The sequence below is a fragment of the Phyllobates terribilis genome, unplaced genomic scaffold, assembly GCF_046119375.1.
Source record: "Phyllobates terribilis strain yellow unplaced genomic scaffold, ASM4611937v1 Scaffold_85__1_contigs__length_6476398, whole genome shotgun sequence".
In the NCBI taxonomy this organism is placed as follows: Eukaryota; Metazoa; Chordata; class Amphibia; order Anura; family Dendrobatidae; genus Phyllobates; species Phyllobates terribilis.
Window position 1 is genome coordinate 2047640 of NW_027362845.1, and position 25359 is coordinate 2072998.

Consider the following 25359-nt stretch of genomic DNA (forward strand, 5'->3'; position numbering starts at 1 on the left):
CAAGATAAAAATCTATTATTTTTCAATAAAATATCCTTGGATTTTATATTTTTTTACATTTCTACTTAAACTGTCTATAATAATGGCAAGTTATGTAAATATATTGAATTAATTATTCACCAAGACACTGACATTTCACAATCTAATAGAAAACCTCATAGGATGAACCAGTAGAGCGTGGTTTTCAACTGTTTGTTCATTCTGCCTCCCAAATATGGAATAAAAAGCCAGCAAGTTATGTAGGCAACAATAATACCAATAAAAACTTCTACTCATCTCACAAACAACAAGCCCCACTCAGGTCCATCGTCTGTAAATAGAAAAAAATCATAGTTACCGGTAACAGGATTTTACAGAGCCCATGATAGCACCATCTGAGAGATGGTATCCGCCCACCAAGGACAGGAAACCTGCTTAATAAAAAAGGCGGTACCTCTCCTCCGCATCAGTTTTGTTTTAGAGGACCTCCAGACAGTATGCTAGTACACAACAACCACCAATAAAACATTTCTGACTATACACCCATATATAGAGAACACCATAAGTGATCAAAAAAAAAGGGGGGGGGGGGTATACAAGGGTGCTGTCATGGGCTCTGTAAAATCCCGTTACTGGTAGGTAACTATGATTTTTTTCCCCTTCTCCTATGACAGCACCACCTGAGATTTATATAGAACAGACACCTTAGGAATGGATCACCGCTTGCAACACCTTTCTCTCAAAGGATAGATCAGCAGATGAAGAAAGATCAAGCCGGTAATGGTAAGGTAGAAGGAGATTACCATGTTGCTGCCTTACATATGTTATCAATGGACACTTCCGCCTTCTCAGTGCAGGAGGCTGCACCAGCTCTGTGGAATGGCCCTTCAGGTTCTCTGAAACCGGCACATTACTAGGGGAATATGCTAAGCTAACGGCGTCCCTGATCCATCTAGCTATAGTTCCCCTTGTAACTTTAAGTCCCTTACTAGCTCCCTGGAAGGAGACAAATAAGGCATCACTTCTCCTCCAAGGCCTTGTTACCTCCAAATACTGAACCAAAACCAGTCTAACATCTAGAGTATGAAGCCTCTGTTCCTCTAAATCTTTTGGGTTAGGATACAATGAGGGGAGAATGATCTCCTGTGTTCTATGGAATTTGGAGGCCACCTTCGGAAAATAGGCCAGGTCTGGTCTTAACGCAACTCCATCTACAGTGACCTGTGTAAAAGGATGATTTACTGACAGAGCTTGTAAGTCACTAACTCTATGGGCTGATGTTAGCGCTATCAGTATCGCTGTCTTCAGAGTGAGAGTTCTTTCTTTCACGCTTCCTTAGGGCTCAAAAAGGAGACTTAGTCAGGGCTTCCAGGACCAGGTTTAGATCCCAGGGAGGCATTCTCGGGGTAGCAATAGGTCTGGATCTATCGTACGCCTTTTTAAACCTGATAACCCATCTATCTGCTGCCAAATTATAGTTATATAAAGCTCCAAGTGCTGATACTTGCACCTAAAGGGTACTGGTAGCCAACCCCATATCTAAGACACTTTGAAGAAATTCCAGAATAGCTTTAATAGGAATTTTAACCTTAGCAGAGTGCGCCAAAATAGATAGGAATTTTGCCCATGTCCTACCATAGATCTTAGTCCTCACAGGCTTCCTGCTTTTGAGCAGAGTAGTGACTAGACCTGGAGAAAACCCTTCCTGGATTAGTAACGACCTTTCAAACTCCAGGCCATCAAATGCCCGACCTCTGAGGATGGAAGACTGGGCCTTGCTTAAGGAGATCTGGAGCATCTGGAAGGACCCATGGATCTGACTGGGACATCCTCTTTATCCAGGTGAACCAGGGTCTCTTGGGCCAGAATGGGGAGATTAGTATGACCCTTGCCTGTTCCTCCCGGATCTTCCTCAAAATCGTTGGCATTAACATTAACGGGGGGGAAAGCATAGGCTAGGCCAAAGCTCCAGGGTATTTGTAATGCATCTACTGCATAGGGTCTTTCTGTTGGATTTAAGGAGCAGAAGATCCTTGTTTTTCTGTTTCGTTTGTTTGCGAAAAGTAGAGATGAGCGGTGTTAGACTCAAACTGTTCGCCAATCTCAAATTCAAGCTGTTTTGGGCGGTGTTCGAGTCGTTCGACGAACACGAACGATTTGCAAAAAATTCGGCTGTTCGAGGTTATGTTCGATAACTGTTCGTGCACCAAAAGCGTAACTGGATTTTTTCACAGTAATACTGTTATTAGTGATGAGCGAGCATGCTCGCCACTGCTTGGTACTCGCCCGAGCATCTCAGTACTCGAGATGCTCGAGCAGGAGCTGGGGTCCCCAGCCTGCATGTTTGGCGCTATTTAGAGCACCAATCATGCAGGGATTGTCTGCCACTCACTGTAATGTCACAGCCATGGTGGTTGTGGCATTACAGTGATTGCCCAAATTGATGGGAAAAGTGCTCACAGTGAAACATGAAAAGCCGGCAATTCAGCAGCGGCATACACCGGTACCCGACAATTTAGAACAGAAAGAATAGAGCATCACACATAGATTAGATAGATAGAAACATATCAGTCACATATATAATAAGTACAGTGACAGTGTTGGTTACTGTACTTGTCATTTAGTGTTAAAATAAAGGATTTATTAAAAAAAAAATTGACGTGGGGTTCCCCGTAATTTTAGTCTCTAGCGGAGGTTAAGCAGACGGCTGGGGCAGATGTTTGAAGCCTGGGAAGGGGGTAATACCCACGGAGCTTCCCAGGCTACTAATATCAGCCCCCAGCTGAATACCTAGCCTGTACTAGCTATTAAAATGGGGGACCCAAAAAAAAAAAATGACGTGGGGTCCCCCCTATTTTAATAGCTATAAAAGGCTAGATAAACAGCTGGGGGCTGATATTAATAGCCCAGGAAGGGTGCCATGAATATTGGCCCCCTCCCAAGCTAGAAACACCAGCAGTCAGCCACCCCAGAAATGGCGCATCCATAGGATGCGCCAATTCTGGCACTTAGCCTCGCTGTTCCCACTGCCCTGTAGCGGTGGCAGTGGGGTAATAGGGTTGGGGTTGATGTCAGCTTATAAGGCCATCTGACATCAAGCCCAGGTAAGTAATGGAGAGGCGTCTATAAGACACCCCCATTACTAACCCCATAGTCAAAGTTAAAAAAAAACACAAACACCCAGAATAAAGTCCTTTAATTGAAATAAAGACACAATTCTTTATTGTTCTAAATTAAACCATACTTACCAGTACGCCCATTCCAGCTGAAGCCAATGTCTTCTGCAATAAAAGTAAAATAATAAACCAACCTCATCCTTACCTTTCCATGGTTCCCAGGACGGCTTCAGCTCTGCTACATTGACATGACAGGCTGGATCGCAGCAGAAAGCCGCCCTTTTTATCTTGAAGGTTTCCTGTCCTTGAAGGGCGGATCCCCTCTCTCGTTGTGCAGTCATGGGTGACAGAAAAAATCTGATCTTTAGTTTTCTTTGCCTCTTATATGCAGAGCTGAGAGCATAAATTCATGTTGTTCTGCAAACTGTAGAATCTGCTCTTTCACTAACAAGAGAGGTCGGGATCTCGTGCCCCCCTGATGATTGAAATAGGTGACTGTTGTCTGACATAATTCGGATGTGTTGTCCCTGTAGTTGGGAATTGAACTTCATCACTGCACTATTTACCGCCGACAGCTCCTTCATGTTTTGAGGAGAAGGCTTTCTCGCTGTCCGACCAGACTCCTTGTATTACACGATCTCCCAGATGTGCTCCCAGCCATCTCAGCTTGAGTACTCTGTAATTATGTCCCTGACCTAATATGACCAAAGACCTCTCTGTGACAGGTTCTCCCAATCCAGCCACCATGCGATTGAGATGATGGCTGTATTGGAAAGTGTCATCTTCCTGTCCAAGTGTCCCCTGAGTTGTTTCTCCGCTGCTAGTATATCTTGCTGCAGATATCGGGAGTGTATCTGAGCCCACGGGACTGCTGGGATACATGATGTCATTGTACCTAAAAGAGACATTGCTTTCCTTAGGGTCATGGATGGATTCCTGACTACTCCTGAGGCTAGGGACGTAATTCTGTTTTTCTTGTCTTCCGGTAGCAGACAAGTCTATCCCTCTGAGTCCAAGATAAGCCCTAAAAAAGACGGAACCGTCCAAGGCTCCAGGCTTGACTTCTCTAGATTCAGTATCCATTCAAGATTGATCAGGCTGGCTCTGACTCTTGTCAATGCGAGTTTTCAATGCTCTCTTGATTTGCATACTACCAAGAAGTCATCCAGGTAAGGGACAACTAGAGTATCTTGTTCTCTCAAATGCGCCATTACCTCCAGAATGATCTTCGTAAAGATTCTTGGAGCCATGGAGAGGCCAAAGGACAGAGCTGTGAACTGAAATTGCCTCACATGATTGAGGATATACACAGCTACTCTCAGATACTGCTGGTATCCTGTATGGATTGGGACGTGGTAATAGGCGTCCTTCAGGTCGAGGACACTCATATAACAACCCGGGAACAACATCTTTATGGCTGATATTATACAGTACAGACCAAAAGTTTGGACACACCTTCTCATTTAAAGATTTTTCTGTATTTTCATGACTATGAAAATTGTACATTCACACTGAAGGCATCAAAACTATGAATTAACACATGTGGAATTATATACTTAACAAAAAAGTATGAAACTACTGAAAATATGTCTTATATTCTAGGTTCTTCCAAGTAGCCACCTTTTGCTTTGATGACTGCTTTGCACACTCTTGGCATTCTCTTGATGAGCTTCAAGTGGTAGTCACCGGAAATGGTTTTCACTTCACAGGTGTGCCCTGTCAGGTTTAATAAGTGGGATTTCTTGCCTTATAAATGGGGTTGGGACCATCAGTTGTGTTGTGCAGAAGTCTGGTGGATACACAGCTGATAGTCCTACTGAATAGACTGTTAGAATTTGTATTATGACAAGAAAAAAAGCAGCTAAGTAGAGAAAAACGAGTGGCCATCATTACTTTAAGAAATGAAGGTCAGTCAGTCTGAAAAAATGGGAAAACTTTGAAAGTGTCCCCAAGTTCAGTTGCAAAAACCATCAAGCGCTACAAAGAAACTGGCTCACATGAGGACCGCCCCAGGAAAGGAAGACCACCTCTGCTTCTGAGGATAAGTTTATCCAAGTCACCACCCTCAGAAATCGCAGGTTAACAGCAGCTCAGATTAGAGACCAGGTCAATGCCACACAGAGTTCTAGCAGCAGACACATCTCTACAACAACTGTTAAGAGGAGACTTTGTGCAGCAGGCCTTCATGGTAAAATAGCTGCTAGGAAACCACTGCTAAGGACAGGCAACAAGCAGAAGAGACTTGTTTGGGCTAAAGAACACAAGGAATGGACATTAGACCAGTGGAAATCTGTGCTTTGGTCTGATGAGTCCAAATTTGAGATCTTTGGTTCCAACTACCGTGTCTTTGTGCGACGCAGAAAAGGTGAACGGATGGACTCTAGATGCCTGTTTCCCACCGTGAAGCATGGAGGAGGTGTGGGGGTGCTTTGCTGGTGACACTGTTGGGGAATTATTCAAAATTGAAGGCATACTGAACCAGCATGGCTACCACAGCATCTTGCAGTGGCATGCTATTCCATCCGGTTTGCGTTTAGTTGGACCATCATTTATTTTTCAACAGGACAATGACCCCAAACACACCTCCAGGCTGTGTAAGGGCTATGTGACCAAGAAGGAGAGCGATGGGGTGCTACGCCAGATGACCTGGCCTCCACAGTCACCAGACCTGAACCCAATCAAGATGGTTTGGGGTGAGCTGGACCGCAGAGTGAAGGCAAAAGGGCCAACAAGTGCTAAGCATCTCTGGGAACTCCTTCAAGATTGTTGGAAGACCATTTCCGGTGACTACCTCTTGAAGCTCATCAAGAGAATGCCAAGAGTGTGCAAAGCAGTCATCAAAGCAAAAGGTGGGTACTTTGAAGAACCTAGAATATAAGACATATTTTCAGTTATTTCACACTTTTTTGTTAAGTATATAATTCCACATGTGTTAATACATAGTTTTGATGCCTTCAGTGTGAATGTACAATTTTCATAGTCATGAAAATACAGAAAAATCTTTAAATGAGAAGGTGTGTCCAAACTTTTGGTCTCTACTATAGATTTCATCTTGAAGGGTCTGTAGATTAGAAAGTTGTTTAGGCCCTTCAAGTTGATTATGATCCTAAAGGAGCCATCCGGCTTCTTTATCAGAAAAAGGGGCGAATAGAATCCTTTCCCCTGCTCGCTTATTAGTCTCTCTCAGAACCTTCTTTTCCACTAAGTTTAATACCTCTTGCTCCAGGGCTGTTTGCTCTCTGGGCATCCTGGGAGAAGAAATCATGAACGTCTGCAGGGGAATGGATCTGAATTCCAGTCTTAGTCCTGTCTTTATAATCCCTAATATCCAGGCACTGGATGTAATTTTTTCCCAGGTAGGCAGAAGTGGGACAGTCTGCCTCCTACCTGCGGAGGCCCATCACTTAGGGGTTTTTCTGTTCTCAGAGGAAGGGCCTCCGAACATGAAGCCTCCACTCCTTGACCTTCCATCTGCCCTGGTCTCTGGAAAATGTACCTATGCTATACTTCCTTTTACGAAAGGAAGTCTTGTACTGAGGCATCAACACACTGGAAAACCAGTGTTTCTTATCTGCGGCTTTATCCAGTATGTCATCCAGAGCTTAGCCAAAAAGAAACTCCCCTTCACACGGGATTGAACACAGTTTCATCTTAGACTGTACATCACCTGACCAGCTCTTGAGCCACAGAGCTCTGCGAGCTGCGTTGGATAAATTCACTGATCTGGCGGCCAGCCTTACCGAATCTGCCGACGCGTCCGCGAGGAAGGCAGCCGCCCCCTGCATTAGCGGAAGACAGGCCAGGATTTTTTCCCTTGGAATGTCCCCTTTAATCTGGTCTTCTAGCTGCTGCAACCAGACCATCATTTACCTGGCTGTGCAAGTGGCTGCGACTGCCAGTTTCAATGCTCCCGCTGGTCACTCCCAGGTTTGTTTTAATAAGGTTTCCGCTTTTTTATCAAGAGGATCTTTGAAAGCTCCTAAATCCTCAAACGGCAGGGTGGATTTTTTTTTAGAGAATTTTGATACTGTCACGTCAATTTTTGGGGTTTTATCTCACCTGGTTGACTCTTCTTCCTCAAACGGGTATCTTCTCTTTGAAGGTGATGGTAACTGCCCTCTCCTATCAGGTCTTTTCCATTCCCTGTCGATGAACGATCCTCTCATTGACGGGGAATGTGCGCCTCTTCTTCTGATCAAGACCCCCAAACATGATGTTCTGAACAGTCCTAGAGGTCTTGGTATCGGCTATGCCCATAGTTGTTCTGATGGCTTTAATCAGCTTATCCGTGTTTTGCACTGGAAAACACGGCCTACCTCCTGTATCGCTAACTGAGGAAGATGATGATTATGAGGATGACGAGTAGGTAGGAGAGGAAATAGACTTCCCCTTGCCCTGGAATACTACAGATTCTTCTGAGTCTGATGTATGACGTCTCAGCTTCCTACTCTTTTTACGTGTAGCCAACGTCTTTAGGGAGTCCCTAACCTCCGTCTGGACTAAAGATTTTAAATCCATAGCAAAATTAGGTGTTTCCTGTGATATGGTTTCTCGGATACAACTCGGGCTAAGCTTTTTAGTATGCTGGGAAAATTAACCCCGCACAGCGCACACTCCTTGTTATTCCTCTTGGCACTACACTTTTTGGGGGTTTCCTAGTAGAAAAAATACATAGAAAAAAAAGGGACCCATCTACTATGGTGAACTTTCACGTAGATCACTCACTACTCTGCCGTTCAGGGTACCGGAGATTAAGGCTGGATCAATGCATATGATTGCTCCCGGCTGGAGGTGGTGGACTCGCGACCTGCCCTGCTCCTCCGGCTGGTCTTGCTGCCGCTTGTCCGACTGCCACTGCTGTGGCCTTGATTGAGCTGCTGTTGCTGCTGAGGCTGCTTTGGTGGCCCCTGCTGCTGCTGCTCTGGTGACTGCGGCTCTTGCCGCAGGGCGTGTCACTTCCTGACACGTGCCCTGCGTGTGCGCAGCCCCATGGCCCAGCATTTCGGCGCGCAACGTCAGCAGGGTGCGCCAGAAACTGACATGCGCCCTGCGCGTGTGTAGTCCTGGTCCCGGCACGCTACATCAGCAGGGCGCGCCGGAACCTCTTGAAACGTGCCCTGCATGTGCGCAGCCCCGGAAGTCCCACTTGCTGGCGCGCTCAGCCACGGGGTGCATAATACCACTGCACTCCCGCGTGTACCCTTGGTGGGCGGATACCCTCTCTCAGGTGGTGCTCTCATGGAAGAAGGGAAAAAACAGAGGTTTCCATAAAGGCTCTTGAAAAGCAACATGGCTTCCATAACCCAATCCAGCTATATCCAATCTCCCAAAGTCAAATCTCCCCCTTGCTTCTGAGCCTTGCAGTGTGGCCAAAGCACATTTAGCATCCATTTGGCATTACTTTAGTGAGAAGAACCCACTTAATTTACGGTGTGTGTCTCCCCTGGAGCACAATCTGGGCACTATGTGTTGGGCAATAAAATGGCATAATTGCAATTTTCACTCTCTAACATCCACTGCGTGCTAATTTCCGGAAAGTGCCGGTAGACTCAAAATAGTCACTACCCCTTTAGATTAATTCCCTGAGGGAATTAAAATTACACAATGGAGCAATGGAGTCACTTTATGTGGATTTCACCGTGCTGCCCGGCTTAGGGCAGCACGATAGCTCAGTGGTTCGTACTGCAGCCTTGCAGTGCTGGGGTCCTGGGCTCAAATCCCACCAAGGACAACATCTGCAAGGAGTTTGTATGTTCTCCCCGTGTTTCTCTGGTTTCCTCCCACACTTCAAAGACATACTACTGATAGGGAATTTAGATTGTGAGCCCCAATGGGGACAGCGATGATGAATATGTTGGCGCTATATATATATAAAAAAAATAAAGATTATTACTGCTCTGGTTTTCTGTTATTATGTCATATTAGGGCTTCTGCAAATGGTGTGTCCCATCTCCTCTGGGACCTGCTCCTGCGATGTCTGCTTCTGTCACCAGGAGCCGCCTTATTCATTCTGCAGGCGGTGCTGGTGATGGAGGAGACGTCAGAACCAGAAGCTCTGGGCGGTGCAGGACTTGTCCAGCCAGTAAGATTAGGGTTGCTGGGATCAGTAGTACCATCCAGTCTGGCAGTATGGGTGTGTGTGCTGTCAAGCTGGAGTAATCTGCTCCCTGCTTCAGCCATTTGGAAAGCACCGCACCCTACTAAAGCTGGAAGCATATTGCCGGAAGCTGCCAGATCCAGCCTTGTTCTCCTCTGGTTCAGTCCTCTGTGCTCAGCTCCCGGCTTGTGCATTTGTTTCCTGTTGTGACCTCGGCCCGTTTACTTGTGTCTTCTGATTTTGTATTTTCTCTGCCTTCCTGGTTCTGTCCCAACTACCTGACTATTCTTCTTGGCATCTCACACCATAGAACAGGTAACACCATGGCCCAAGCCTGGGGGTCTATGTGTAACTCCAGATCCATGTAGAGGGGTTAAAGAATGATGAGCAAAGCAACAGAGTAGATAGTGCCAAACCTGTTCGTGGTGGCCATCTTTTGAGCTACCAAGTGACCACGATACTTTGTGTCTGCAAACTAATCCACCAAGATCAGCATTCAAACAGCTAAATGTCGCTCCTTTCCTTCTTAACCTGCCTTGTGCCCAGACAGTAGTGTACAACCGTATATAGGGTATTGTCGGAATAAAGAGAAGATGCAAAATAATTTGTAAGATCCATTTGTTTCCTATTATCCTTTGTGAAGAATTCCAAAGTTATCACCACATAAAGTGACACACATCAGATTTGAAAAAATGGGGCCTGATTAGGAACACAAAACTGGCTGTGGGAAGGGGTTAAATCAGGAGTATTTTGGGCACTAACTACTGCAGTCAAAAACTGAGTATAGACAACAACACATCTACTGAAATGACCAAACTCAACAGTCTTCATCAGTAAAAAATGAGTAACTAGTGGTGAAACTTCTCTGGGGTAATTAGAGTATGGTGCTCGGTGGCTCTTGGCAACCTAAACTATGGTAAGGGCAAATATTTTCTGTCAGATGAGTTTCAAGAAGAAATATGAGTTTTAAAAGAAATTGAAAAGTCAGGATAAAGGGAAACTCTGCTGTTATTGTACAGAAATTCACACTTGTCCCTCACTGCACATTTAATGTTGTAGATCATAAAAGTGAAGTTTGTCCAGAAAGACTGGACCTGGTCTTGTAGGGACCATATGAGCACATTCAGCAGCACAGAAAGGAGAGAGGGTGGATTCATCCAATAAGATATTAGGGATCTAGGAAGCCAACAGCATCATTACCCTCCGCTTTCTCTAACAGAACCATCATATTTTTCTTCAAGTGATTTTCTAACTTGTCAGCACATTCTACGTACGCTGTCATTTGGTTTTGTAGTTAATAATAATAATCTTTTTATTTATTTATTTTATTTTTTGTAGTTTACAGATCTGGGCAGGTAATGGTCAGCGAGGTGGATTGTTGAGGTTGTAAGTTCTATAGAAAAGGGCTTTCAATGTCCAAAATTATTTGAATAGTTTTTGGTGGAGGAGAATGTTGTTGTCTAGAGGCAAAATGGTGATCACACGACTGTAATACGGCCGGACTACACCACCGATAAAGCAACCACAGCCGGTGACTGAGATGAATCTGTGACTTCTGTGCATTTAGTGGTCACTACTCACCTGGGTAGTCATATGTAGGAATCTCCTCTTTACACCGCTCATCACCCCTCACATATGTCTCTGTAGTATTAATATGGGTCAGATCTTCACCCTGAAACAAATATTGTAAAAGTCACAGACAGATGGAGAAGTCCCATCTATGATCATCTCTAATCCTGCCATCTCCACTGTCCTCATTACACAAGTATAAAACATATAATACTGGTGGATAAAACAATACTGAACACAAGACCTTCACAGACGTCTACACATCATAGGGGAGATCTCATGATACCTTCTCTCCATCTACCTGATGATCCTGAGGAACATTGGGATCCTCTTGTTTACAGTCCTGCGGAAGAAGAGGACGGGGACATCTCTCTGGTGTTGTCCTCTTACTGGATAGATCTGGAGGAAACACATACAGGGACTGAATTCATGTTTTACATACAGATAATCATAGGCCGTGTGTATTTAGTCCTGTCTATTACCTGGTGATGTGAGGGGCTGGGGAACCTCCATCATGACGTCCTTGTACAGATCTTTGTGTCCTTCTAAATACTCCCACTCCTCCATGGAGAAATAGACAGCGACATCCTGACCCCTTATAGGAACCTGACACATACAATGATGGCGTCATCACCCCAATCCCTTCATAGCTTTACTGTATAATGTCCCAGCATTCCCAGCAGTGTCACCTCTCCAGTCAGCAGCTCAATCATCTTGTAGGTGAGTTCTAGGATCTTCTGGTCATTGATGTCCTCATGTATCAGGGGGTGAGGTGGAGGTCCTGTGATTGGGCTCAGGGGTCTTCCCCATCCCTCAGACACAGGGTCCTGACAGCGCTCACTAGAGGTCTTCTTCACTACTGTATAATCCTGGTTATGGAGAGACACATTAATAAATCTCACTACAGACATTTCCAGAGTCCTCACCTCTCCAGTTCTGTCCATCTGTTATTCCCATAGATAAGAATAATGTAATGTGACGTCATCAGAATCTCTCACCTCTCCAGTAAGCCGGAAGAGGATCTCTAGGGTGAGGTGTAATATCCTCTCAGCCATCTTGTCTCTGTCCATATCCATGTTTGATGGGTAAATCAGGAAAATTCTCTTATATAGAAGATCTTCACTGAGAGAATCTGATATTGTAGAGACCTGAATGAGAAGATGATGAGCCGATGTAACATCATAAAAATCCTGCGTAATAATACAATTACTGGAGATAATAAGGGGAAATGTAGTCTCAAAGGCAACAGATAATGATGTCACAGTAGTTGAAGTGGGTTTATGGACCCCTAAACACTTCCCTAGTGTCCACAGCAATTGTCAAAAGCAGGAGGTGGCACTTGTGGATGGTATAGGACCCCCAGGGGGCACTCCTGTAGTTGTGGTGTCTGGGTGCAAGTTTGGAGTGCCCGTGATGTTTGTGCAATCACACGCAGCCAGACACGCAGGTGAACTTGTAAAATATAACAATTTTACTGAAGGAGGTAACGGGGTACAGTCTCTCTTGAAGGCAAAGGTTACAGTATTTTGTGCATATGAAAGTAATGGTTCTCTCCACATGAGACAAGCGAGGTTATGGCCTCTCAGGGCGGCTGGAGCAGAGTTCTCTTGACTTGCTAGTAGAGGAAATGCTATGCGCAGTCTAAGAAATATTACACTGATGGAGGGACCTTCACAGATTGGCTCTCCGTGGAAACACACTAAAGTCTGGGTGTGCTCACAGTTTTTAGCCCACCGTTCCCTTTCGCAGGGGGTAGTCGATGGTGTGGCAGCCACGTGGATCTGGTCCCGGCTAGAAGCAAACAGGATAACCAGCGTGCAGGAGAGCACACGAACAGCGGTATCTCTCCTGACTGGAAGAGCCTTGTGTTTTGTGAAGGAGATTATGTGGAGAAAAATGTCCCCCAGCGTGGACTGGCATGGAAACTCTTCTGTGAGAAATAGTGTCTGTCTCCTATATCTTCGTTAGGCAGCTTGAACCCCCCACTACTGATTTGTACCAGTGCTCAGTCAGTGTGCGAGCCCTGAGCTGAGAGACTCCTCCCAGCCGTGTCTATGGCAGCTTATTGTGAGGAGAATAATCACTTGCCTTTCATATACACATATTGGCCAGTAGATGGCAGGAAAGTCCAATTTACAATGCAATGTATTATATCCCCTAACTCACAGTGCCCACAGTGGAACAAGTCTACTATCACACTACAACTATCTCATTTAGCAGCAGTAGAACGGGTACCGGGATGCCACAGAAACATATGAGGAGATATATTATTTTACAGTATTTAGTTTTCTGCTTTACATCTAGTAATAAAACCTATACATTTTAGGCCACAGACAACAAGCAGTTTCTTCCTCGGAGTCTGTAGCTGATCACGTTTCTCATAGACTCATCTTCCATAAAGCCAATTCTCGTCTCATTTACCAACACTGTAATGGACATTATCAATACTGCAGGAGATTTTCATTACACGTGATATGAGGAATAACTACTTCATCATGAGGACATCTTCATCGTCTACTACGGCTCTAGAAACATATCTGGCCAGAGTTCTTCACTGACTACATCTCCATCGGCCATCTATATGAATGTTTCCCGTCTTCCCTGCACTGTAATCTTCTATCACGTTAGATCTCATGTCTGATTCACACACAGAAGTTTGAGGCTTTGACATATAGTAAAGTTTTTAATATTAAACAGAGTAGGACTATCCCTAATAGGTTCACCTTGCCATGGTTGGGATAGGTTTCATGCTATTTTTGATCAAAAACAGTATTCTTAAGAACCCTATTTTATTTAAATGCACTTTTGCTTTTTATTTATTTATTTACAGCAGGGTTTATGATCATTTTTCTTCTTGTATTTTTTTTTCTGATTTATGGCCATAGTAAACATACATTTATGTGCTGCATGTATACCAACTTAAACCAAGCTCAAATTCTTGTTTTTCTCATGGGCACCATAGTGGCAGGGTGGGCTGCCGCTATGGATGATACGCCTCTAACTATCCAACTATGATGTGGTAAAAATCTCTGAAAAGTCTGAATAGACTGTTAGAATTTGTATTATGGCAAGAAAAAAGCAGCACTTGAAACTCTCCCCAAGTGCAGTTGCAAAAACCATCAAGCGCTACAAAGAAACTGGCTCACATGAAGACCGCATAGGGAAAGGAAGACCAAGAGTCACCTCTGCTTCTGAGGATAAGTTTATCCCTGTCTGCAGCCTCAGAAATCGCAGGTTAACAGCAGCTCAGATTAGAGACCAGGTCAATGCCACACAGAGTTCTAGCAGCAGACACATCTCTTCAACAACTGTTAAGAGGAGACTTCGTGCAGCAGGCCTTCATGGTAAAACAGCTGCTAGGAAACCACTGCTTAGGACAGGCAACAAGCAGAAGAGACTTGTTTGGGCTAAAGAACACAAGGAATGGACATTAGACCAGTGGAAATCTATGCTTTGGTCTGATGAGTCCAAATTTGAGATCTTTGGTTCCCACCACCATGTCTTTGTGCGACGCAGAAAAGGTGAATGGATGGACTCTACATGCCTGGTTCCCACCATGAAGCATGGAGGAGGAGGTGTGATGGTGTGCTTTGCTGGTGACACTGTTGGGGATTTATTCAAAATTGAAGGCATACTGAACCAGCATGGCTACCACAGCATCTTGCAGCGGCATGCTATTCCATCCGGTTTGCGTTTAGTTGGACCATCATTTATTTTTCAACAGGACAATGACCCAGACACACCTCCAGGCTGTGTAAGGGCTATTTGACCAAGAAGGAGAGTGATGGGGTGCTATGCCAGATGACCTGGCCTCCACAATCACCAGACCTGAACCCAATCGAGATGGTTTGGGGTGAGCTCGACCGCAGAGTGAAGGCAAAAGGGCCAACAAGTGCCAAGCATCTCTGGGAACTCCTTCAAGATTGTTGGAAGACCATTTCCGGTGACTACCTCTTGAAGCTCATCAAGAGAATGCCAAGAGTGTGCAAAGCAGTCATCAAAGCAAAAGGTGGCTACTTTGAAGAACCTAGAATATAAGACATATTTTCAGTTGTTTCACACTTTTTTGTTAAGTATATAATTCCACATGTGTTAATTCATAGTTTTGATGCCTTCAGTGTGAATGTACAATTTTCATAGTCATGAAAATACAAAAAAAATCTTTAAATGAGGTGTGTCCAAACTTTTGGTCTGTACTGTATGTTCTTAAAACTAGCAAAATTACAAGCTGAATGGCTTGTTGTGGATGTATATAAATAGATGTAAACAATGATGCTGCTGAATAATTGGTACAGTCACTACCTAACCCTATCCCGCACCTAAACAAAGCTGATACTGCCTAGCTGCGGAGATTGGCACCCTCAACAATGGTGACCCCACTCACTGCTGGCTGTACCTCAGAAGCCCTTGTGATCCCTTGCTGTTTTTGTAAGTTTGCCCACTGACAAAGACATGAACAGTCTATAATTTTAAGGGTAGGTTAATTTTAACATTGAGAGAGAGACTATCCATATAAAATCAAGAAAATCACATTGTATAAATTAGATACATTTTCATTTTGCAGTAAGAAATAAGTATTTGATCCCCTACAAAAAAAAACACAAAGAACATAAAGTATACACCCTAAAATGTAACTGTTAATAGATATTTTAAAAGATAGTATCAATAAATCAAGGACAATAATCCAGATAAAAGTATGGGGGAGGGATAGCAGTGGGATAGCACAAATGGCATTCAAACTCACCCTATAGGCCCTTATTCAAATAGGTGTGTTCTGGATAAAGTATTGCGGCGCTTCCAGATAAGATCCAGTAGGTTTTTTCATCCAGAATTTATTTTTCATAAGAATATAAAATATAGAATAGCAAGATACAACGCGTTTCGGCTCATTGCAGAGTCTTCCTCAGGTAGAATTTTATAATCGTATATCTAGAGCTATCCTTCCTTAAATACCCCTCTAAACTGAAAAGGTGAAAGAGTGACTCGCCTGGTTCCTTAATCACGTTAATTTAACAAGTTTGTGCGAATAATTGGTGTGACAGTCTGAATTTGTATCTGCTCTAGTAAAAACAGTTAAAAAGTGCCAACATATTTAAAAATGTAAATAATATATATATAAAAAAAAAATAAAAAAAAATAAAGAAAGGATCATACATATTCTATTCTATCATTTAAACCATCAGGATATAAACACCGCATACGATAAATCCAGAAAGATTCTTTTCTATTTAATATTTGAGTTCTATTCTGAGTGGAGGCTGGTGTATGTTCTACAGGAGTTATTTGTACTTGGAATTTCCCTCTGTGGGTATGCAATAAGTGACGTGATAGGCTGTGTGTTAAAAGTCCTATTTTAGCGTTATAGCGATGTCCAGTAAGGTGGTTTTGAAGTTTTCTAGTAGTACGACCTACATATTGTAGGCCGCATTTACAGGTGATAATGTATATAACATAGACTGTTTGACAAGAAAGATGTTGTTTAATTAAAAACTTTTCACCTGTACTGTAAGATATAATCTCCTTACAGCCATGTGTAATACATCTACAGCAACAGCAGAGTTTCTTTCTACATTTAAATACTCCCACTCCCACTGTTATAGCTGTATTAGTTCCTCTTTGTTCAAACTGAATAGGAATATTTTTAAGTCTGCTAGGAGCTATCAGATTCCGAATGGTTTTTCCCCTTCGAAAGGTACCGTATTTTTCGGACCATAAGACGTATTTTTTTCCTCCAAAAATTTGGAGGAAAATGGGGAGTGCGTCTTATAGTCAGAATGTTGTATATGGGTGTACAATGGGTGTATATTTATGTGGGGTGTGGGGGGGAGCGGTATCGGTGGAGGAGCCCGCTGCAGCCTACACTGTCCCCGCTGCTAAAGAAAATGAATATTCACTGCTCCCCACGCCCATGAGGCGTGGGGAGCACTGAGTATTCATGCTTCTTAATAGCGGTATACAGTGTAGCCGCGCTGCGGCTACTGCCGGCTATCTCCTGTGCCCGCTGTTAAAGGGCATGAATATTCAACCTCTCTCCATGCCTATGGGCGTGGGGAGGGGGTGAATATTCATGCCCTTTAATGAGCGTGCACAGGAGACAGCCGGCAGCAGCCGCAGCGCGGCTCCGCTGTGTGCCGGCTATGAAGGAGAGTGAAGTCACTGCTCCCCGCGCACACAGTCCTGGCGTGGGGAGCAGTGACTTCCGGCAGCTGATCTCTCCATGTGAGCCGCGCATGGCAGTGACATCATGCGTGGCTCACATGGAGAGATCAGTGCAGGCAGACCGGACGCAGCGCTGGAGGAGAGAAGAGAGGTGAGTAGGAGTGTTTATTTTTTTAAATGTGCAGCCTGATGGGGATTAGGGGGCCCATGCATACCAGGACAGGGATGAGGGGTGCCATGCATACCAGGACAGGGATGAGGGGTGCCATGCATACCAGGACAGGGATTAGGGGTGCCATGCATACCAGGACAGGGATGAGGGGTGCCATGCATACCAGGACAGGGATGAGGGGTGCCATGCATACCAGGACAGGGATGAGGGGTGCCATGCACACCAGGACAGGGATGAGGGGTGCCATGCATACCAGGATTGGGTATGATGGGTGCCATGCATACCAGGATTGGGTATGATGGGTGTCATGCATACCAGGATAGGTATGAAGGGTGCCATGCATACCAGGATGGAGGGATGCCAGGCATACTGTAGTGCCGGCGTCCCTGCCCTCTGGTAGGCAGGGACGCTGTTCCCCTCACCGCTCTGCTCCGTGCCCGGCGTCCCTCTCCCGCTCTGCCTGCAGCGCGCGCTCCTTCCCGGCCACTGTGCTTAGGGCGCGCGCGCGCGCTCTCCCTCCCTCTTAAAGGGGCCGCGCGCGCCGTCCTAAGGAGTCCCCGGCCAATGGCCGGAGGACTTTACCATATATAAGGCACCTCCTCCAAAATGGAGGTGCCCGAGCAATGTTGTTTGCACCTGTGTCTCACCTGTGCTTCAGCCCTCAGGTCCCGTTGCCAGTTTCCTGCCAGTTACCTGCCAGAATCCTGCCTGATTACTTGTTACCTGCCTGCTAGTTTGAGGTCCGACGGTCTGCCTTACTAATCCTGTCAGTCTGTCTAAGGACCAGCCTGCCCGCTCACCTGGGAGCGCACTTCAGCTACCTGCCTGCTTGCCTGAGGTCCGACGGTCTGCCTTCCAACTCCTGTCAGTCTGTCTATGGACCAGCTTGCCCGCTCACCTGGGAGCGCACATCTGCTACCTGCCTGCTAGCCTACCAGGAGGCTCCGCCGTCACGTGCTGTGACCACCTGCCTGTCCAGTGACTCCTGCCCGCTCACCTGGGAGCGCTCATCTGCTACCTGTCTGCTAGCCTACCTGGAGGCTCCGCCGTCACGTGCTGTGACCATCTGCCTGTCCAGAGACTTCTGCCCGCTCACCTGGGAGCGCTCATCTGCTACCTGTCTGCTTGCCTACCCGGAGGCTCTGCCGTCACGTGCTGTGACCACCCGCCTGTCCAGAGACTTCTGCCCGCTCACCTGGGAGCGCTCATCTGTTGCCTGTCTGCTGGTCTTCCTGGAGGCTCCGCCGTCACATGCTGTGACCACCCGTTCATCCAGAGACTCTCGCCTGCTCACCTGGGAGCTCACGTCTATCTTCAGCCGCCACAGGTCGTACCAACCCTATACCTAGAGACTGCCCCGGTCACTTGCCGTGACCACCAGCCCGTTCATCCAGAGACTGCCTCGGTCACTTGCCGTGACCTCCAGCCCGTTCACTCAGAGACTGTCCCGTTCACCTGCTGAGTCCTCCAGCCCGTCTTCCCTGGTTGCCACCCGCTCCCTTACAAGGACCGCCCCCTTGTATAGTAGCTCAGAGGTTCCGCCTCCCAGACCCGTTACACATACCAGGATGGGGATGGGGACCACATATAAAAGGAAGGGGGGCGGCATATATACCAGGATGGGGGATATTATCAGAATTGGGGGACATTACCCCTAAACCAGTGTCAGCAGAAGACCCCCTCCCCCTTAAAAGTGCATCATTACCACATTTTTTGCTTCAATTTTTATTTTTTTATTTTCCTCCTCTAAAACCTAAGTGCGTCTTATGGTCCGGTGCGTCTTATAGTCCGAAAAATACGGTAATCCCCGGATGGTCAGGTAGGGATTCTCTTAGGAGAGGATCTTGTTGCAGAATATGCCAATGTTTGCCAAGTATTTTTCTAATACTGGCATTTTCCTTATTAAAAGCTGTAATAAAATTAAATTTATATTTATTCTCTTGTGAGGAGATATCTATTTCTGGTTTTACCTAATTACTCATAGCCATAAGGCAATCCTTCTGTATTTTCTTCCTATTGATTTCATATGCTGCAGAAATTAGTTTATTCGGGTATTTTTTTATTTTAAAACCTGTCTATGAGGATTTTTGCTTGTGTATTATAATCCTCTAATAATGTATTATTTTTCCTTATATGTAGAAATTGGCTATAGGGAATATTTGTTTTCCATTTGTGAAAATGTGCACTGTTGAATTCCAGATATCCATTTGAATCTACTGGCTTAAAAAATGATTTTGTTATTATTGAGTTTTTTTAAAAACTGATTTCTAAGTCTAAAAAATTAATTTTATTTGTACTCATACTACATGAAAAATGAATACCCCATGTGTTATGATTCAGTTCATGAACAAGTTGTTCTGCCGTTTTCTGATCACCCTTCCACAGGATGACTAAGTCATCAATATACCTACAGTACAAAAAAACATCATTTATGTTATATTCATTATCACCTGTAAATGCGGCCTACAATATGTAGGTCGTACTACTAGAAAACTTCAAAACCGCCTTAGTGGACAATCGCTATAAGGCTAAAATAGGACTTTTAACTCACAGCCTATCACGTCACTTATTGCATACCCACGGATGGAAATTCCAAGTACAAATAACTCCTGTAGCACATATACCAACCTCCACTCAGAATAGAACTCAAATATTAAATAGAAAAGAATCCTCCTGGATTTATCGTATGCGGTGTTTACATCCAGATGGTTTAAATGATAGAATAGAAAATGTATGATCCTTTCTTTGTTATTTGTATTTTATTTTATATATATTATTTACATTTTCAAATATGTTGGCACTTTTTAACGGTTTTTACTAGAGCAGATACAAATTCAGACTGTCACACCAATTATTCGCACAAACTTGTTCAATTAACGTGATTAAGGAACCAGGCAGGTCACTCTTTCACCTTTTCAGTTTAGAGGTGTATTTAAGGAAGGGTAGTTCTAGATATATGATTATAAAATTATACCTGAGGAAGACTCTGCAATGACTCGAAACGCGTTGTATCTTGCTATTCTATATTTTATATTCTTTTGAAAAATAAATTCTGGATGAAAAAACCTACTGGATCTTATCTGGAAGCGCCGCAATACTTTAACCAGAACACACCTATTTGGTTAACTGCCTTAACAGGATCTTCCTATATGGTAGCCTGATTCTTCTGGTAAAGCGTGCTGCATGCCAAATAAAGACTCCATAAGCCTCAAAAGTTCTATTGGTATGTGAATTTCAAGACTTCTGCAAGGATATTCCTATATGGAGACCTGATTTTCCTGGCAAAGTGTGCTACAAGCCAAATGAAGACTCTGTAAGTCACAGGAGTCATATCACTATCTAATGCTTAATCTCAAGACTTCTGCAAGGTGAGCAGTATTCAGTTACCCCACCTTTTACTACTTTTTTGAGTAATATTGCACTTTACAGACATAAAAAACAAAAACAAAAACCAAAAGGCATCCCAATAACAGGAGACCAAACAGTCGTATCATAAAAAATTAATATGCTGTAAACGTAGAAAAAAAACATGCATCAGTTACGATCAGGAGGGTATAGGATATCAGTAGTGCTCCATAAATATAATCAAAATAACTTATTGCAAAAACATCACCATCAATCAGTGTCAGTATGTCCCACAATATCAATATTATAGTTGCTCTATCTATAAATTTCTTACTGGAAAACTATAGGTCAAATTTCTTACTGGATCACCATAGGTCATAAAGAAAATTTGAGATAGCCAACTTTTAATGCGTCTCAATTATTACAAACAGTGACCGAACGATACCTGTAGATCACTCAAACAGTCATATAGTGGCCACCAGTATTCACCAGTGTTCTCAATAAATTCATGTCACAACCATCATATATTAACAAACTGCTAAATTGCAGACTTATCTGATGCCAGTTGGTTCATAATCCCAATATATGTCAAAGTCCCAGTCGGGGCTCATCAGGGGACAGTCACAGGAGTACACCATAATAGATCGGGCTGAATGGAAAAATGAGTATGTCCCATCTGGTGAGTCACCATGCCAGGAGACCCGGCGACTCATCAGTCTTAATAAACCCCCTGTATTAGGTTAGAGCTGAAACAGCTGTTAACTGTGTCCGGCGCAGGTGGAAGGTCTCCGTCGCGAGGTACCACTGGAAAGCTGAGTGCGTTCCAGCAGAAACTAACCGCTTGTAGCTTTTGCATGCGGCAATGGAAAAAACGTCACTTCCGCAGCGCGATCTCGGTGAACCGCAAATGCGTGTCACCAGTACTTCCGCCCGCGGCAAACAAAAGACGTCACTTCCGCCGCGCGATCTCAGTGGAATGCAAATGCGTGCCACCAGTACTCAAATAGGGACCGCTATCCCAAGAAAGGATGAGGTACATTACATTGAAAGCTATACCAAACGCTGAAAAGAAAACAAATTATAACACCCCAAATGAGAGTCAAATAAAGTCACAATACTAAACATAAGAATGTTCTTTGAGAAATAACTGGTAAATAGTGTATATAATAGCAACGGTCACTAAAACAAAAGGGGGGAATTTAAGGGACATATCATGAATGGTCATGGAGATATATATTGTAAGCCCAGTACGCCGTATGTCATAAAGAAACTTTTTCAAAGATACAGTACTGTGCAAATTAATTGGGACAAAGCAAAAAAACACGTTGAGTTTTTAATAAGAAAATGTTATAATGCACTGTTACATACTAATTTTAGTAAGAAATATGTCGTCCTTTAGCAGATATGAGATTTTCAATGTGTTTTGGCATTGATTCTACCAAATTTTTGCGTAAATTCTTCAATTCTTCATCATGGAACAACACTTGTATGGCACTGTTTATCATGCGTACTTTGGTTGTACAGTCCATTTTGCCAAGACGTCTTTTCACAATGCTCCACAAATTTTCTATAGGATTTAAGTCTGGTGAATTGCCAGGCCAGTCTAGCACTTTTACTTTATTTTCTTCCAGGAATTTCTTCACACACTTGGAATTGTGGCATGGAGCCAAATCTTGTTGGAATGTCCCTTCAAATTTACGTATGAATGGCACAATAAAACGTTTTAAAACGACTATGTATTGGATGAATTCATCATACCATCAACAGGAAATAAGCTCCCTGTACCATCAGCTGTAAAAAAGCCCCAAAACATATGTTCAAAGCAGTTAAAACTGGTTTGAATCACTGACTGGTAACCAACTGACGATTTTACTTAAAAAATGCTTTGTCCCAATTAATTTGCACAGCACTGTATTAGAGACTAACAGAAGTTATCTGTAGTCTAATTTTCTTTATGACCTATAGTTTTCCAGTAAGAAATTTATAGATAGGGATATAGGGTTTTCCTCTATTTCCATCTGATCACAACTATAATATTGATATTGTGGGACATACTGACACTGATTGATGGTGATGTTTTTGCAATAAGTTATTTTGATTATATTTATGGAGAACTACCGATATCCTATACCCACCTGATCATAACTGATGCATGTTTTTTTCTACGTTTACAGCACATTAATTTTTATGAAATGACGGTTTGGTCTCCTATTATTGGGATGCCTTTGGTTTTTGTTTTTTATGTCTGTATAGGGGTACTTTAGGGACAGGTAAGGGACAGCCTCCGTGGAGCGGGGACACATTAGGGTGATTACTCCGCTGTCAGGTAGGGCATTCCTCCCTTAGGGCCCTATAGGGCGAGTTTGAATGCCATTTGTGCTATCCCACTGCTATCCCTCCCCCATACTTTTATCTGATTATCCTTGATTTATTGATACTATTTTTTAAAATATCTATTAAGAGTTACATTTTAGGGTGTATACTATATGTTCTTTGTGTTTTTTTGAATTTCTGATACACCTATGCTATAATATTTGAGCCTTTCGGTTATTGGTTGTTTTGATCCCCTACAAACCAATATGAGTTCTGGCTCCTACAGACCAGTTAGACGCTCCTAATCAACTCGTTACCTGCATTAAATACAGCTTTCTTACATAGTCACCTGTATAAAAGACTCCTGTCCACAGACTCAATTAATCAGTCAGACTCTAACCTCTACAACATGGGCAAAACCAAAGAGCCGTCTAAGGATGTCAGGGACAAGATCATAGACCTGCACAAAGCTAGAATGGGCTACAAAACCATAAGTAAGACGCTGGGTGAGAAAGAGACAACTGTTGGTGCAACAGTAAGAAAATGGAAGAAATACAAAATGACTGTCAATCGACATCTATCTGGGGCACCATTCAAAATCTAACCTCGTGAGGTATCCCTGATCATGAGGAAGGTGAGAGATCAGCCTAAAACTACACAGGGGAACTTGTTAATGATCTCAAGGCAGCTGGGACCACAGTCACCAACAAAACCATTGGTAACACATTACACCTTAAAGGCTTAAAAAATCCAGCAGTGCCCATAAGGTCCCCCTGATCAAGAAGGCACACGGCAAACTTCAGACAGGCCTGCACAATGAACACCTGGATGATTCTGCGAGTTATTGGGACAAGGTGCTGTGGTCAGATGAGACAAAAATTGAGCTCTTTGGCATTAACTCAACTCGCCGTGTTTGGAGGAAGAGAAATGCTGCCTATGACCCAAAGAACACCGTCCACACTGTCAAGCATGGAGGTGGAAACATTATGTTTTGGGGGTGTTTCTCTGCTAAGGGCGCAGGACTACTTCACTGCATCAATGGGAGAATGGATGGAGAAATGTGCAGTAAAATCCTGAGTGACAACCTCCTTCCCTCCGCCAGGATATTAAAAATGGGTCATGGCTGGGTCTTCCATTAAGACAATGACCCAAAACATACAGCCAAGGCAACAAAGGAGTGGCTCAAAAAGAAGCACATTAAGGTCATGGAGTTGCCAAGCCAGTCTCCAGACCTTAATCTCATAGAAAACTTATGGAGGGAGTTGAAGCTTCGAGTTGCCAAGCGACAGCCTCAAAATCTGAATGATTTAGAGATGATCTGCAAGGAGGAGTGGACCAAAATTCCTCCTTACATGTGCACAACCCTCATCATCAACTACAAAAAACGTCTGACTGCTGTGCTTTCCAACAAGGGTTTTGCCACCAAGTGTTGTTTGCCAGAGGAATCAAATACTTATTTGTCACTGCAAAATTAAAATAAATTTATCTAATTTATATAATGTGATTTTCTTGATTTTTTTTTTGGATATTCTATCTCTCAATGTTAAAATTAACCTACCCTTAAAATTACAGATTGTTCATGTCTTTGTCAGTGGGCAAACTTACAAAAACAGCAAGGGATCAAATAATTATTTCCTTCTCTGTATGCATGTTTTTCTCAATATCTGAAATGAAATCAGAATAAACCTTTCCTGTTTTAGGTCAATTAGTATTACCATAATATTTAATATTTGTCAAATGCCAGAATAATGAGAGAATGTTTTAAGGCATATTTATTACTTACTGCAAAGTCAAAAGTTTACATACACTAAGATTACTATGCCTTTAAACAATTTTGGACTGCCCATATGATCATATTGTTACGGGTCCAGGTGGTGGAACCTCTGTGCTGAGATACGAGGAGGGACCAGAGAGGCGTAACTAAGTGCCTACCCAGACCGACCCTGGCTACACGGTGGCTTAATCGACTCCGTGAACCAAGGAGGGACCGGGAAGGTGGACCAGGTGCCACACTGGGACCGACCTCGAGGGAGAGCAGGCGACTCCCACGGGACTGATAGCCAAAGCCGACAGGCACGACAGAAGAGCACGGCTGATATACAATGCAGGTAAATGGGCAGGCTTGGCTGGCAGACTGACAGGCGGACACGGCTGATAGGCAGGCAGCACTGGGATCTGAGGGCTGGAGAGAGTGTTTAGAACACAAACCACAACTTTGCACAGGCACGTCCGTTTTGGAGGAGGTGCCCTAAATAGGGGCAGTCCTCTGGCCATTGGCCGGTGACTTTTTAGGACGGGGCACGCGGCCCCTTTCCGAGGGAGGGAGCGCGCGGGCCCTAAGTACAGTGCCCGGGGATATGTGTGCGGGGCACGCACCCTGGGAAGACGCTGCAGTGAGACAAGAGGATTTAGCAGGGGACACCGGACCGTAGCCGCGGTGGTGAGTGGATCGACGTCTCTACCGAGCAGGAACCAGAGACACCGATGCTACATATATCATGTGTTTGGAAGCTTCCGATAGGTTTTTTGGCAACATCTTAGTTATTTAGAGACACATCTGTGGATGTATGTTAATGCACACCTGAAACACACTGCTTCTTTGTGTAGCA

General features: G+C 44.0%; 1 protein-coding gene across 1 annotated transcript in view; it reads right to left on the bottom strand.

Moving 5' to 3' along the window:
* The window catches only part of LOC141197662 (uncharacterized), a 43036-nt gene that overhangs the window by 4780 nt on the left and 12897 nt on the right, over positions 1-25359 (bottom strand). The window contains exons 2-6 of the mRNA XM_073662745.1: positions 11760-11909; positions 11451-11630; positions 11244-11367; positions 11063-11160; positions 10774-10864 (exon numbers count right to left, since the gene is read on the bottom strand). Of these exons, the coding sequence (XP_073518846.1) occupies positions 10774-10864; positions 11063-11160; positions 11244-11367; positions 11451-11630; positions 11760-11837 (571 nt within the window). The 5' untranslated portion in view covers positions 11838-11909. The remainder of the gene's footprint in view (positions 1-10773; positions 10865-11062; positions 11161-11243; positions 11368-11450; positions 11631-11759; positions 11910-25359) is intronic.